We start from the raw sequence: 16770 nt of genomic DNA, 5'->3' as shown, positions 1-16770 counted from the left end.
CAGATCAAACCAGTCGATCAGAACTCATTCTTTCTGTTATCAGTTTCGCTATGAAAATCTATTTTTTATTCTTTATCTCTTTTATAGATGCCTGTCTTAAAATAAATAACCTTCAGCCAACGACTACTCTGGCTCCAAGTAAGTTGTTTCCTTCACTATATACATATAACAAGAATCTGAAATCCAATTTTCAGATACCTGTCGCTGTGAAGCCCTCCCTCTGAACAGCACAACCATCCATGCCTATATCCAACCGAGTAATCCATTCTATCTCGTTCTCTCCACTGCTACATTATCCGCTCCAACTGTTTCAATCGATGAGTGCAGTGCAATGATGTGGTGTGATGGAGACTATAGTTTAGTTGTGTTCGATGACACTTCCCTTGGAAAAATAGTGAGTTATTCGGGGAAGTTTGAGAGATACAAGATTTATTTCCAGTTCGGCGCCTATCCTGCAAACGGGTTCTGTGATGCAGAGAGTCAGGAGTGGTTAGTGGATACAAGGGATGGATTGGGGTTGACTAGGTTCAATCAGTTATATGGAATATGCTTTATTGCTCCGACTACTCCAAATACCACATCATCTACAGTAACCACTCCTAGTACACCAAGCACCACAAGATCGTCCACTACAGTATCTTCTACAGTAACGACGCCAACTACTCCTTCCACAACATCTCAAGCTACAACTACAACTACAGTAACCTCTACCACATCAATCTGTGACTGTGAGTACGTGGCACTTGATAGATTCACTATCCGGAACTACATCTCTTCGGATAATCTGTTCTACAACGACTTGACCTCGGAAACTGTTGTCCTTCCGACAGCGACTAATGAGCGTTGCTTTGTGAGAATGACATGTCCATCAGGTTACAGTATACTAGTGTTTGACAGGACTAATTTGGGGAAGTTGGTGAGTTGATTGACTGGAATTCAGGATTTCTTAATTTTGTTGAATATAGTTCCCAGGGGCATCTGCTAGTGGAAATTGTGATTCTATCAGCAATAAATGGAAGGTTTTTACTGGTCTGCAGACTACTTTCAATCAATTTTATGGAATCTGTATTGTTGGCGGTAATTGTGGAAAAATGCTTTTTTGGGAATTAGGATTGTTTTCAGATTCTGAGAATCACTCTACTACCGGAACCTCGTCTACCGTACCAACCACCACTACTTCAGTATCAACGTCTACTACCGTACCAATCACATTCACTACGGTACCTGCTACTTCTATCGTACCGTCGACTACTACCGTAACAAATTCCACCACAACCGTACCACCGACGTTTACTACGGTACCTATCACGTCAACTGTAGCAAGCACAACTACAGTACCAACCACTACTATCATGCCAAACACCACTAAGGTACCCTCTACTACAATTCCAAACACATCGACCGTACCACCGACAACTACCGTACCAAGGACCAGTACAGTACCAAGCACTTTTACTACCGTAATATCTATGACTACCGTACCCACTACTTCGACCGTAGCAAGCACTACAACTAGTGAAGGAAACTCAACTACCGTACCCACCACCACAACTACGGTCCCAACCACCTCTGTTACAACTATGGTGGCAACCTCTACTACAGTACCAAGCACTACAATTACAGTACCATCCACGACTACGGTACCAAGCACCACTACAACCGCATCAACAACTACCACTGTGCCTACCACAACAACTATAGTACCAACGACTACTGTGCTCTCCACAAGTACCGTACCCACCACCACTACAGTATCAACCACGACTGACGCACAAACCACTACTACCGTACCAATCACTTCTACCGTACCAACTACCAAAACTACCGTACCTCCTACAACTACAAAAGCACCCGCCACGACTACCAAAACTACCGTACCCACCACCACCATCCCTACCTGCACCCCATCCGCCCTTTCCACTTTGGTATGCGCCTACTCCACCGACATCCCCAAAGACAAGTTTGTCATGGCGTGGCAAATGTCGAATTATTTTCAAAATGAAACTTTGCTCAGGCAACATTTTGCATCGTATGCACATGTTCGATTCGATCTGGCTAAGGAGGATAGTATAGTGTATCAGACTAAATGGGCGTGAGTTTTGAGTTTTTAAAAGGTTGGGGTGCCTGCGGCGTCTTCTTCGCAAAAACGATTGGTGGGAAGTGAAGGGAGAATCTTGATTTGAAAGTGGGCTGAGCCTGAAAAAAATTGTAAACTACAAAGTTGTAGATCAAAACAGGGACCGCATTTTTGTAGTTGACAGTTTTTTCTAGCTCCACCGACTTTTAAGATTAGCAGCTTTGACGTTGGAAAATTGTAAAAGTTGAAGAATTCAGCCATTTGTATAGCACACATGGTTTTTATATCCGAATTACCCGAAAGTTGCAGTTTTTTGACAGTACAAATTTTCTAAACCCCCATTTTTTGTGGTGAAACCCAAATTTTGCAGCAAAATTGAGATTGGCCGAGAAAGTGTGAGACAAGACGAGCTGTGCAAGTAGGTACCAGGGTTCAATTTTACCTAAGGTCGAATTTTTGGAATTTTTGATTTTTTTTGTTTTTGATCTATTTGGTCTTATAGATCAAAACTAGGGCTCCATTTTTGTAGTTGGTTTACTTTTTGACACCTCCGCGCACCTTTGAGATATGTGCCTTTAAACATGCCTGAGTTACAAACCATGAGCTGAGAAGTGTCCTAGTATGCCTGCGGCGCAAGAATGATTATTTATAACTGTCTGTGGTGCCTGCTGCGTTAGAAACGTCTGGGGGCGCCTTGGGTGCAAAAATGGTTAGTTGAGAGGAAGGAAAGGATCTTGTTGTGTTGAAGCAACAATCTTTAAAGATGCAAATCTAAAAAGTGGGCGGAGCTAGCAAAATTTTTTTTTCAGTGCTATGAACTCATCTATAATGTCTCGTTTGCCAAATTCTGATCTAGGCTATAAAGCCAAAAGTGCAGGGAGTGATGTACTAAAAACTATTGAGGTATGATGTACTCCTTTTCAGATAAATATGTTAAACCTATTCCAGAGAGTCCTGGACAACCCAAAAACGTTGTGTCGATCGAAAATGATAGTATTTATAAACCGGTACACAAATGAGACGAATATCGAGAAGCTAGTTGTGAAGCTCCGCGAACGTCATGTTCATCTTGATCTCTATGTGATTGATACGCCGACTGGAGGTCTGTACACACAGCCGTTGTATGATCTGGCGTCAAGGACAAACGGAGTTTGTACTATTATTAATGATTTCGGAAGGGTAAGGTTATACCAAATCAAGCGCTACATTTTTGTAGTTAACGGGTTTTTGATAGCTCCGCCCACTTTTGAGATACGCGTCTTTGAAGATGCCTGCGGCGCGCCTTTGGCGCAAACATGTCTGCGACGATAAAATGATTATCTACAACTGTCTGGGGTGCCTTCGCCGCTAGAATCGCTGGGGGCGCCTTTGGCGCAAAAATGGTTGGTACGGAGGAGAGGATCTTGTTGAAAGCCCGAAATTTCGTTAGCCGGATTCAAAAATCTGGTACCAATTTTCTGAGATTTTTTTTGTAAAAAATTCGGAAATTCACCATAACTATGGTTTCGATCTTATTCTGATGTTTTAGTAAAAAGCAGACTTGTCACGGGCCGGACCGGGCCGGGCCGGGCCGAAGTCAAAAATATTCTAGGCCCGTTCTGAAACATTTTTTGAAACATTTTTGAAATTTTGATGTTTTTTTGGAAATATTTTGAAAAAAAAAGTTTTCGAATAAAAATTCAAAATTCAATAAAAAGGTAAATTTTTAACTCTAAATTTTCGAAAAAATTTCAGAAAATTGTGTTACAAAATGAGCACACATTTTTGAATCCAGGCCGTCGGGCCGAGCCGGGACGGCCCGATTTTTGACAAGTTTGGTAAAATGTGACAAGTCTGCTATTATATAATTGTTTTACTACAAAACGTTCTCATTATGCTTTTTAAACCTTTATTCAAACATATTATGCAGAAAAAGTTGTGAAAACTCAATTTTTGCTATGGAAATTACTCAAAAATTATTTATCTCGGTTCAGTAAATCGTTCTGCAAAAATAAATTAAATATTCGGAATCGGCATGTTGGGAAGTACATATTTAATAAAACATCAACTAATTTAAAAGACTTATATTATTTATGACATTTGCACCTTATCCAAAGTTAGCAATCATTAAAAAAAAGCGTTTCAGATTATAATTGTAACATACACCAGACAGTTCTATGCAGCTAACCCGAAAGTTTCTGGCAAAGGCACAATGGAGCTGGCGATACCAAAACTCCCTAAAAGTGACTACATCCTGCAAATTGCAGTTCAAGACCACCGTAAGACTCAGAGAGCTCTTATAATTAATATAATCCAAATAATTATAGTTCCACTGGATCAGTTCCGAAATCTTACACTCACTTGGGGTAATGCGATGGTTCCAAGTACATTTAAAACAGATCGAGAGCTATTCATCAAATTATATGTATGTAAAGTTTTAGGTAAATTCAAGAATTATATTAAAAAACAAAAAATTTCAGAGCGCTGATACTAACGTTCTGAATACTCAGATAACATGTAATGGTACTATCAACAGAATGACTCTTAATTATAATTATGTTGGCGCAAAACTTCAGGTTATTCAAATTCGATTATCTAATTATTAGTGAGTTTAATTTTAAGTTTTCAACCAAAAATTATAAAAAAATATTTCAGCCTAATCCCAGACTCCTTTCCTCCATTTGATAATTAACTCTTGGTGTGCAACTTTTTTAAATACAGAATAAAAATTTAATTAATCACTTCGTCAAAGTCATTAATATGGTTACAGTACGCACAGTGTTCTAAACAAGAGGATTACGGTAGTTACAGTAATTTAAAGTTTTTTACATGTGTAGATAGCTAAAGGGGTATCTGCCTTTATTATTGTTGTTTGACAGTACTCAGGACATATAAAACTAATTTGAGCAGGGCTACGGTAGGTACAATATGTCACGTTTCACTGCGAAATAACTATAATTTTGATAGTAATTGTTCCTAAGGTAGTTTATAGAATTCACAAAACATTAAACCAAATCGAGAAGGATTACGGTATACTGTAGTCTACTGTAACCAAACAACATACAAAATCAATTCTTGCAGGACTACGGTAGATACAGTAACCCAAAGTTTTAAAAGTTTTTGCGCCGAATGCGCCCCAGCCGACTCTATCTAACGATTCTAGCGCCGCAGGCACCCCAAACAGTTACAGATAAGTATTCTAGCGCCGCAGGTATCTTTAAAGCCGTAAATCTCAAAAATGGGCGGAGCTATCAAAAATTTTTAAATGCAAAAATGTAGCAGATAGCTTTGTCTCCATTTTTGTAGTTGAACGTTTTTTGATAGCTCCGCCCACTTTTGAGATACGCGACTTTAAAGATAGACAGTCTCTGAATGAGAGAGTAAAAATGGGAAGAGACGCAGAGAGGCGAGCATGGAACGGTATAAGACGAGTTATATACCATTGAAAAGCTGAAATTACGCTGAATCAGAATTTTTTTAGTGAACTGTCAAATTTTCGAAAAAAAATCGATACAACAACAAAAACAAGTCGTCATATGGCCTCTCACATTAAACATATTTGTCTTCCCAGGAGGCGACATTTGCTAGTAGACGACAAGACAATTCCGCGCATCTGGGTCAATTTCTCATCCCTCATACCTTATTCACTACCCGTACTACCCAACAACTCCCAATTATCGATTGATGCCCCCTTTACCGCTACTCCGCCTGCCAAATTTGGCGTTTCATGAAGTCGTGAAGTTAATGGATCCTATGGGAATGTAAGTTATTTTTTCTATTTTTTTTGAAAAATTTGGCTAAATCAACTAAAATATTCAAAATCAGCGTAATTTTATCTTTCCAATCATATATAACACGTCTTATATCCTTCCACTCTCGCTTCTCTGCGTCTCTCGCCGTTTTCTCTCTCTCATTCAGAGACTGGCTATCTTTAAAGGCGTATATCTCAAAAATGGGCGGAGCTATCAAAAAACGTTCAACTACAAAAATGGAGACAAAGCTATCTGCTACATTTTTGCATTTAAAATTTTTTGATAGCTCCGCCCATTTTTGAGATTTGCGCCTTTAAACAGCAAGAGGCTCTCTAGCGCGCGCTTTCCTTGCAGTTTTAAAGGCGTATATCTCAAAAGTGGGCGGAGCTATTGAAAAATAGTGAACTACAAAATTGTAGCCCTAGTTTTGATCTACAAAATGAAATTAATTAAAAACAGAACAAATTCAAAATTTTCAATAAATGACCCCAAGCAGGATCTCATAGTGGTGCACCTTGACCGAGACATTCTTGGCCAAATTTTTTATCTAAAAATGACTTTTCGATACGGAAAATTAGGTTTTGAATAGTTTTTAACGTTAGAAAAGGAATTTTTCGGGTATTTTGATGTAAAAATGACATTTTGACGTTAAAAATGACTAATTTAGGCAATTTCCAACCTTAAAGGCTCATATCTCAGAAGTGGGTGGAGCTATCAAAAAGTGGTCAACTACAAAAATGAAGTTTTGGTTTTGATGTACAATTTTGTAATTAACAGTTTTCCTTTGGCTCCGTCCACTTTCAAAATATACGCCTTTTAAAGATAGGCAGCTGTTTTGAAAAGGAGTTTTTCGGTTATTTTGATGTAAAAAAATCACATTTTTGCGTTAAAGATGACAAATTTAGCCAACTCTAAAAGCCCACAACTCAAAAGTGGGCGGAGCTATCATAAAACCGTCAACTACAAAAATATAGCTCTTGATTTGATCTACCCAGTCAAAATGACACGTGGCACCCTTATTATTTCCATTTTCAGACTAATGCTCTCCAACACCTCTTTCAAAACCAAATGTGTCATCAGGCCATTCTTGGTAAAACCAGATTTCCGAATCGCTCTAATCGATAACTCTTCGGGACAATCGATAGCATTATTTCATGGATTCAAATTCTCCGTTTTTAGAATTAATGTAAATCAATTAGATCACGAAAATATTACAGTCAGCAAGTTCGCTCTATCCACCAGCCGAGTGATCAGTGTCCCGTTGAGCGTCACCAATAAACAAGCAGTCACCCACTGGTCAACTCGCTACGAGGGGTTTATAAGACTTCTTCAAATAATTCTAGACACGTTTTCCATTAAATCAGTGTCCTGGAGTATAGATAACCAGGTGGATGAGTCGACAGACTTACTTGTGACCGATTGGGTGGCTAACCAGGGTCTCAAACTTTCGTTGCTCAAAGTAACCGGAGAAAAAATGAATGTAGGAGTTGTCCACTCGTTTCTCCAACTATTCGAGAGTAATCCGCAGCTGGAATTGCTTGGGCGACAAGACATTACTCGATATTTTTTCGAGGACTATAAATTCTCCCGTCTCAGAATCCAGAACGCTGAGTGGTTCCAGCTCTCATGGGCGGTACACTCGAAAACCGTCAGGCTTACTGTAAGAATTTTTGATGAGCTCAGTCTAAACGAGTTCCTGATTCTTTGGATTGCAACGGAGAGCTCGGACATGTTGGAGCATTTGGATTTGGAGCAAACTGCTGGAATTTTTAATATTCCAAGCGTTTTGAACGGTTTGGAGGCGGTGAAGATGGATAAGGAATCCGTGGAGGATTTGGGGTGAGTTATTGATTTAACTTTGATCTACACCGGAGTACCCGCAATCATAGTTGTCAAGGCCCGGCCCGGGCCAGCCCGAAGGCCTTTTCGCGAAAAAGTCAAAATTTCGACTGTGATTCAGAATTAGAATAAAATCTGAAAAATAGTAAAAAATGGTCACATTTCCGATGAAAAATAGAAAAAATTTCGAAAAAAATAAGGAAAAAAAGGGTCATTTTTTGAAGCCGGGCCCTCGGTCCGGGCCGGGCCTTGAAAATTTTCTACCGGCCCGGCCCGGGCCTTGACAACTATGCCCGCAATGAAAATACAAGCTTGTCGTGGACTCCTTGTGGACAAGTAGCATTTTTTGCATTTTTTCATTAAAACTGTTTGAATTTAATTGAAAATTGATAAAAATCAACGAAAAATTTTGAAAAATCGATTAAAAAAACAAGTAATAATTGCTAAGATCCCTAATTTTCTTGATTTTTCCTAGTTTTTGGGTCAAAAATGCAATTTAAATAACATTTTATCCTAAAAAATCCCAAAAAACTAGAAAATGAGAAAATTTGCTGAAAACCCTTTTGGTGGATTTGTCTATCTGGTATAAATCCAAAAATCTAACTTGTTCGCCGAATTTCATTCAAAAAATTGCAAAAAAAAGCAACAGAGATATTTTTCTGACTTGTCCACGAGGAATACACGAATCTAACCTCTAAAAATTTTTTTTCAGAATCCCGCTCATTGAGATCAAGGAATACTACAGTATTACTCAGACACTTAACACAAATAAAAAAGCAATTCTATATTTTGCGGAGAAAAGATTCATCTTCAAAGTTGTTCAATAATTGTTTTAATTTTTAAACTTTAAAAAAATCTTTTTTTTCTTTAAATTGAGGAAATTGTCTCCATAAATAAAATATTTGAATATAATGCAATTTCAGCTTCCCAATGATATACAACAAGTCTTATACCGTTCCACTCTCGTTTCTCTGCGTCTCTCTCCATTTTCACTCTATCACTCAGAGACTGGATACCTGACAGCGCGCCTAGCGCCCAAACTTCGAAAGTGCATATCTCAAAAGTAGGCGGAGTTACTGAAAAATTGTTAATTGCAAAAATAAAGCCCTAGTTTTTATCTACATTTTTGCTGTTGACAACTTTTTGATAACTCCGCCCACTTTTGAGATACGCGCCTTTGCCTCCTAGCTACCTATCTTTAAAGGCGCATATCTCAAAAGTGGGTGGAGCTATTAAAAAGTTGTCAACTACAAAAATGTAGAGCTAGTTTTGATCTACACAGTTATATAAAATTTATACAAAGAAATATGAAACGTAAAATGGATTTATGCTTTTGAATTTCGCGATTTTAAAGCACTGGATAGTGTTTGTTTGAAGTGTCCAAAAACCGTTCTTATCATATTTCTGCCATTGTCCGCAATGTGTCGTCTAATATAATGTCTGTACATAGTCCACTTTGGGGTCGACATTTGCTCTCTTTGCACTGCTTATCAGTACCTCCCCTTCATTGCTTTCGTCGCCTTTTCCCAGTCGTCCCTTTTCACTTTTCCAACTTTTACACGTTGCGGTTGAGGCAGGTCGTGGACTTTAGTTTTGAGCTTTTTTTTTCTGTTTGAAACACATTTTTTCATGGCTAAAACAACAGAAAACATGAATTTTTAATGAAAATTTGACTCATTTTCTGTTTTTTGCCTAGAAAGCCTAAGGCACTTTGAAAGCCCCCCTGTTCCAACTGAAATTTTTATTTATTTCATTTTATATTTATATCATTGCGTAGATCAAAATTAGGGCTCCATTTTTGTAGTTGACGCTTTTTTGATAGCCACGCCCACTTTTAAGATATGCGCCTTTAAAGCTGGAAATTGCCTTAATTAGTCATTTTCAACGCCAAAATGTGATTTTTACATCAAAATAACCGGAAAATACCATTTCTGACGTTGAAAACTATTTGAAATCTAATTTTCCATTTCCGAAATCACATTTTTAGCAAAAACTTGGTCAAGAAGGTCCCCTGGTCAAGGTGCACCACTGTGAGAATGGGTACCAGGGTTCGATCCCGCTAGGGGTCAATTATTAGAATTTTTATTTTTTCAGTTTTTGTTTAATTTGGTCTTGTAGATCAAAACAAGGGCTTCATTTTTTTTGTTGACAGTTTTTCTCTGGCTCCGCCCACTTTTGAGATATGCGCCTTTAAAAATGAAAAGTTTCAAAAATTGAAGGAAAACTGTCTTTGATAGCTAAAAAATGTTTTTTACATCGAAGTACTGCGAAAAATTAAAAATTAGCAAAGATAAAACCAAAACTGCCATTACAGATAAGCATTCTAGCGCCGCATGTATACCAGAACACTTTTGCGCTGAAGGCGCGCCAGTCTCTTTGAAATAATCTTCAAAGGCGCATATCTCAAAAGTGGGTGGAGCTAAAAGAAAAGTGTCAACGGCAAAAATGTAGCGCTTGATTTTATCTACTTGAAAACATATTTTTACATCTTCAGAAAAATGGTAAATGCCTCCAAACAGCCGGACATCCCCCTCCAACCCCTCAACACCTCTGGCGAAGCAGTTGCAATCGACGCCCCTGCTTCTGCTGTAGATCAAATCCTACTGCGTGTCTACAAGCAACGATGGGTAGTGCTTCTAGCGGTGGCCCTTCTCAATAATACAAATACAATGTCATGGATTGGATACGCACCGTCCGGCAACTATGTGAACACGTTCTATGGGGAGGGAAGTGCGGCGTGGTAAGTGATTTTTTTTGGGAAATGTAAAGTGCTAGAAAAAAATGAATTAAATACTCAAAATATGTGTAATTCCAATTTTTTAATGGTATATAATATGATCTATACCGGTTGATCACAGGAGACATTCTTATCTGCGTCTCTTCCTCTCTAAAGGCGAATATCTGAAAAGTGGGCGGAGTTATCAGAAAAACTTCAACTATTAAAATGTAGCCCAGGTTTTAAGCTACATTTTTGCGGTTGAATACTTTTTGATAGCTCCGCCCACTTTTGAGATATGCGCCTTTAAAAATGCACTTGAAAAAAGCGTTTACACCTCAAGGTCGCCATCTTTAAAGACGCTTATCTCAAAAGTGGGCGGGGCTACCAAAAATGTTTTAACTATTAAAATGCAGCCCAGGTTTTGATCTGCAAGATCAAATAAACCAAAAACAGAAAAAATTGAAAATTCATAAAATTTGACCTCAAGTAGAATCGAACCCTGGTACCGACTGTCGCAGGTCCCCTTGACCAACACCTTCTTGAGTGACCTCGATTTTCCCAAAAATTAGATTTTCAGCACATGAAATTTGGTTTTTAAAATTGTTTATTGGCAAAAACTGGGTTTTCCCAGCCATTTCGTTGCAAAAACTGGGTTTTTGCGATAAAAATAGCTGAACTCTTCCATTTTTATGATTTTTTAGCTTCAAAGCCGCGTTACTCAAAAATGGGCGGAGCAAAAAAAAAACTGTTGACCACAAAAATGTAGCCCTAGTTTTGATCTACAATTTTGTAGTTGACAATTTTTCTTTGGCTCCGCCCGTTTTTGAGATATGCGTTTTTAAAGATGAAGCCCTATTTCCAGGCTATCCCTTGTTTTTATGATCTGCACAATCCCCGTCGGCATGTTCGCCATGTGGGCCGGTCGGGAGTGGGGACTCCGTACTGCCATCCTAATTGCTGGCTATACAAATGGAATCGGGTCAATCATCCGTGTGATCTCATCAATCGATGCGATCAGTGAAGAGTATCGATTCCCGATTTGTATGACAGGACAGGCGATCGCAGCAGTGGCCTATCCATTTATTATGTTTTTACCGACCAAAGTGAGAACGGTGGCCGAGAATTCCAACTTTAAAAAAAATTTCTCTTCCAGGTCGCGGGCTCCTGGTTCCCAGACACCCAACGTGCAATTGCCACAACGATCGGTGTGATGTCTAACCCGTTGGGAGTTCTTATGGCTAATCTGATCTCTCCGGCTATTGTGACGTCACCGGAACGCATTTTCTATCTGAATCTGTTCACTTCTATTCCATCTTGTATTGCTATGCTGATTGCGGTGGTGAGACTTTTCATTTTGAGGTTTTAGGTCCGCCCACTATTAAGATATTCACCTTTAAATATGCCTGGGGCGCCTTAGGCGCAAAAATGGAGGGATCTTGTTGAAACTGTTATTTTTCAAAGCGCATATCCCAAACAAAAAACGAATAGTGTAAAATTGTAGATAAAATCTAGAGCTACATTTTTGTAGTTGACACTTTTTTGATAGCTCCGCCCACTTTTGAGATGTACTAGTTTAAAAATAAGCAACGCTCTAAAAACGTCTGAAATCTGGAAAAAAAACTCTGAAAATCACAAAAATACAATTAAAAACCGTCTAAAACTAGTGAAAACCCATTTTCTAGCTATTTTCAAAAAAGTGACCAAATGGCTCAGTGCGATTTTCGACTGAACATGTTGCCCACCTGAGTACCAGGGTTCGAGTCCACCCGGTGGCAAATTGTTTTTGCTTTTTTGAAAATGAGTTTTTAAGCTTCTAATAATAAAATTTAAGCAAAAAAGTTTGAAAATTGATGCTCCAAGTGTTTAAAAGCCCATAACTATATAGTGGCCGGAGTTTACCACACATCTATATATTGTGCGCCGAAGGCGCGCTAGTCTATTCTATTTTGCGCCGCAGGCACTCCAGACGATTCTAGCGCCGCAGGCATCCCAGGAAAGTGCATTTTCATACTATTTTCTTTCAGTTCTTCGTGACGCGAAGCGATCCAAAACTCCCACCAACCATCAGTGCGAGTCAACCCCAAATGCCCTTCACAACCGGACTAAAATCCTGTCTCCATTCAAAACAATACATCATCTTGTTGATCGTAATGGGTGGCGGCATCGGAATGTTCAATTGTCTCTACACAGTTATGCTGGAACTCCTCTGTCCTTCTGGCTACTCGAACTTGTTCTCCGGTTTTTGTGCGGCGTTGATGATTATCGGAGGGATCTGTGGAGCGGCGGCCAGTGGGACATTCGTCGATCGCACTAAGCTCTACGAGGAGACACTGAAAGCCGGTCTCGCCGCCGCCGTCGTTTTCGGACTCATTTTCCTTCAACTCACTCTCCATCAGGGTCTCTCAATCCTCATTGCCATCTCTTGTCTGTTATTCGGTATCTGCGGGTTGGCAACTTATCCGATCGGTCTAGAAATGGCATCTGAATGCACATTCCCCGTGTCTGAAACCACGTCGACCGGGTTGATTGTGTTGAGTGGACAGTTGCAGAGTGTGATCTACGTGTTTTTGATGAAGAACTACGCGAGACCATTGCAACCGGAGAGGATGGGCGGTCAAGTTTGTCAATTGACACCGGAGGATACGGTTAACACGCCAAAGGATAATACTCTTTCGATTATTGTGAGTAATGCGTCAAAGGCGCGCCAGGCAACGTTTAAAGCGGTTTCAAAACCCGTCAAAAGTACACCAGCTAGCCCAAATTTCTCAGATTATTTTATATTGTGTTCATCAAATGTAGACCTTCATTTTTGTAGATGACACTTTTTCTGATAGCTCTGCCCACTTTTGAGTTATGCGCATTTTAGTTGGAAACCGAGGACTAGCGCAGGCTATCTTTAAAGGCGCATATCTCAAAAGTGGGCCTAGCTAGAAAAAAGTGTTTAACTACAAAAATGGAGCTCAGTTTGAGATCTACAAGATGAAATAAATTAAAAATAGAAAAAATCAAAAATTAAAAAAAGATTAACCCCAAGCGTGATCGAACCCTGGTACCCATTCTCATAGTGGTGCACCTTGACCAAGTGACCGTCTTGGCGAAGTTTTTGCCAAAAATGTGGTTTCCGACATGGAAAATTAGGTTTTGAGTATTTTTTAACGTCAGAAATGACATTTTCCGGTTATTTTGATGTAAAAATCAAATTTTGGCGTTAAAAATGACTAATTTAAGCAATTTTCAACTTCAAAGGCGCATATCTTAGAAGTGGGTGGAGCTATCAAAAAGTGGTTTACTACAAAAATGAAGTTTTGTTTTTGATGTACAATTTTCTAAAGATAGCTGTTTCAGCAAGATCTCTGCCATCAATGCAACCGTTTTTGCGCCGGAGGCACTCCAGACGATTTTAGCGCCGCAGGCACCCCAGCCGATTCTAGCGCCGCAGGCACCCTAAAAAAGCATTCTAGCGTCGCAGGCATGTCACGATACTTTTGCGCCAAAAAGCGCGCCAGCTCATGAATTCTAGCGCCGCAGGCATTTTCAATGGCGCATATCTCAAACGTGATTACACAATTTCCAGATTTTCTCTGCACTAGCATCCGCACTGGTCTTCCTATTGGTCTGCTTCTTCAAACCAGTCTACAAACGCCTCGAAGCGGAACGTGCTGCTACCAAAACACGTGCAACTGCTCAAGATATCACTCAAGAGGTGTCCAATACCATCACTATTCCAGAAGAGTCCGCAGTGGTACCGTTAGTTGAGGCGAAGATTGTCATGTAATTGGGATTTTTTGGAAGTTCTTTTTTGTACATTGGAAATTGAATTTGTGACTGGAAACGTATAGTATACAATAAAGTGTGTCGGCTAGTTTTATCAGTAAGGTGACAGAACTGATAAAAAGTTTTAAGCCACGTTGCGGTGACAGAAAAAAGATAAAGCTGAAAATTCAAATATTAATATTATGATTTTATAAAATTTGGACTAACCTGTGACGCGTTTTCGAAGCGTTCGGGTCGTTTTAAACGTTTTTACACGTTAACTGGTGCGCCTTTGGTCCAGCCTGTTTAATGTAACGATTCTAGCGCCGCAGGCATATCTGGACACTTTTGCGCCGGAGGCGCGCCAGACACTAAAGATACTTAAAGGCGAATGATGAACAAAAATAATCTAATTTTGTAGCATTTTAATAAAAATGAGCAGTGCGACGGACTCTCCAAACTAGGCATTTTTAAAGCTTTTAAAGATCCTCCGGTGGTTTTGGTGGTAAATGGTTTATTATAGAAGAATAGAATATAATAAAAAATAAGGTGACACTTGGACCAGTATGACTTTGATGGGGAACAGTCCCAGCTCTTCTCGGCCAACAAACGAAACGAGCGTGTTTCTCTCCGCCACAATGATACGGTACGGCGAGAAGAAATACTCGGTGACGTTGAGCCAGTGACCCGGGCTGAAAAAGAAAGGTCGGTGAAAATAACCATCTCCAAACACAGTTCAGAAACTTATTATAAAACTGTGCAAAAAGAGTAAATTAGCTTCAATCTAGAAACCCATTTCACATCCAACAACAGACAATCCGACTAATTACCTCAATTTTTTGATTTTTTTCTTATTTTTTGGGTCTTCGCTAGTCGTTCTCGCTCTGACTGGCCTGCTGGTACAGGGACTGCAGGAAACGTTGGCAATCCTTACATTGATGCTGAAATTCCAGAATTATAGAGGTAACAGAATAATTGATATGTGAAGTCTTGATTAGAATGAGAAGACGGAATTCAGTTGAGGGCATGTTACTAAAAAATAAAGAGAACAGAAACTAACCAAATTGTGCCGTAGATAGTCCTGAAAACGGCAAACTCATCAGCATTGGTATGAACAGGTGTAGAGGAAAACCTGAAATAATCATTTGGATTCCGAATTTTGTGTTTTCAAAAATTTATTAAAAAAATAATATTTTTTTATTTTCGGTTTTTTTTCAATAACTCACTCTGTTGCACCGGTATCTTCTTGGTTTAATGGTAATAATAACATATTTATTATAAAGTAGTGAAATAAATAATATGTAGAACGCGTAGATCAAAACCAGTAGATTATAATATAAACTAGAATTCAATAAAAATCAATAATTGGCTTCCAACCAGAAGGATGCCTAGAGAAGGGGGGATAGATAATAGTGAATTGTGAAACACGGAAAATGTCGGCGGGCGGAAAGTGGGCGGAGCCTCATTATCCGGTTTCACCACCTTGACCTAAAATTGATATGTTCCGTGACGGTCGTTTTCTTCTTCTCTGTGTTTATCGGTCGTCCGATCGTTAACTACACTGACCAAAGTACACTCACTGACCAAATAACACTGGTATACGTGATCTGGCGCGCCTTCGGCGCGAGAGTGTCCTGGTATGCCTGCGGCGCTAGAATGCTTATCTTTAACTGTCTGGGGTGCCTGCGGCGCTAGAATCGTCTGGGGTGCCGTCGGCGCAAAAATGGCCCTTGGTTAGGGAGGAGAGGATCTTGTTGGAATAGCTACTTTTGAAGGCGTATACCGCAAAAGTGGGCGGAGCTATCGAAAACTTGTCAACTATGAAAATAGAGAACAAGTTGCGGGCTACATTTTTGCAGTTGACACATTTCTTATAGCCCCGCCGATTTTTGAGATCAGCGGCTTTGAAGTTGGAAAGTCTTGAAAATTGAGGACTTCAGTCATTTTTATCGCAAAAATGTTGTTTTGACATCTAAATAACGGGGGACCATCTGGTTTTTGACACTAAAAGCCTCTTGAAACCCACTTTTTGTGTTGTAAACCAACCAAATTTTTGGGGAAAATCGAGGTCGGATGGTGTTGGTCAAGGTGATCTATGAGAGTAGGTACCAAGGCTCGATATGTCAAATTTTGTGAAATTTGAGTTTTGGCGCATATCTAAAAAGTGGGCGGAGCAAACAAGAAACAAGCTCTTACAAAAATGTAGAAATCATTTAGGGCTACATTTTTGTAGTTGACAGTTTTCAGATAGCTCCGCCCACTTTTCAGATATAAGACTTGAAAGTTTGACAACTTGAAGTAAGTTTGAAGGCGCATACCTCAAAAGTGGGCGGAGCCAGGGGGACACTGTCAACTACAAAAATAAAGTCCTAGTTTTGATTTACAATTTTGTAATTGCTTGTTTTTTGTTTGCTCCGCCCACTTTAGAAATATGCGCCTTTAAAGATTGCTGCTTCAACAATATCGTCTCCTTCCTCTCGTTCTTCATTTTTGCGCCGAAGGCGCCCCAGACGATTCTAGCGCCGCAGGCACCCTAGGCAGTTATAGATAAGCTTATTAGCGTCGCAGAAATGTCATTACAATTTATTGTATGGGTATCGTAGGTTTATTGAAATTCAAGAAATAAGTAGATTGTTCAGTGGTAAAGTGTT

General features: G+C 39.4%; 3 protein-coding genes across 3 annotated transcripts; all 3 read left to right on the top strand.

Annotated features, from left to right (window-relative positions):
• Positions 1 to 50: 50 nt before the first annotated feature.
• GCK72_003353 (uncharacterized protein) lies at positions 51 to 4748 on the top strand (the record flags this gene model as incomplete). Its single annotated transcript, XM_053723996.1, has 11 exons — positions 51 to 138; positions 195 to 394; positions 440 to 916; positions 966 to 1077; positions 1123 to 2092; positions 2887 to 2980; positions 3026 to 3256; positions 4203 to 4335; positions 4384 to 4481; positions 4537 to 4661; positions 4712 to 4748. The coding sequence occupies 11 exons, from the start codon at positions 51 to 53 to the stop codon at positions 4746 to 4748; spliced, it is 2565 nt and encodes an 854-aa protein (XP_053592641.1).
• A 2099-nt stretch (positions 4749 to 6847) lies between these two features.
• Positions 6848 to 8474, top strand: GCK72_003352 (uncharacterized protein; the record flags this gene model as incomplete). The annotated part of the gene is made up of 2 exons (XM_053723995.1): positions 6848 to 7647; positions 8360 to 8474. The coding sequence occupies 2 exons, from the start codon at positions 6848 to 6850 to the stop codon at positions 8472 to 8474; spliced, it is 915 nt and encodes a 304-aa protein (XP_053592640.1).
• Positions 8475 to 10145: 1671 nt separating this feature from the next.
• On the top strand, positions 10146 to 14141 carry GCK72_003351 (uncharacterized protein; the record flags this gene model as incomplete). Its single annotated transcript, XM_053723994.1, has 5 exons — positions 10146 to 10387; positions 11229 to 11469; positions 11520 to 11705; positions 12391 to 13047; positions 13941 to 14141. 5 exons carry the CDS (start codon positions 10146 to 10148, stop codon positions 14139 to 14141), a joined length of 1527 nt encoding a protein of 508 aa, XP_053592639.1.
• Positions 14142 to 16770: the final 2629 nt, after the last annotated feature.

Source organism: Caenorhabditis remanei, chromosome I (assembly GCF_010183535.1).
Source record: "Caenorhabditis remanei strain PX506 chromosome I, whole genome shotgun sequence".
Classification (NCBI taxonomy): Eukaryota; Metazoa; Nematoda; class Chromadorea; order Rhabditida; family Rhabditidae; genus Caenorhabditis; species Caenorhabditis remanei.
This window is presented reverse-complemented; position numbering and strand designations above follow the sequence as displayed.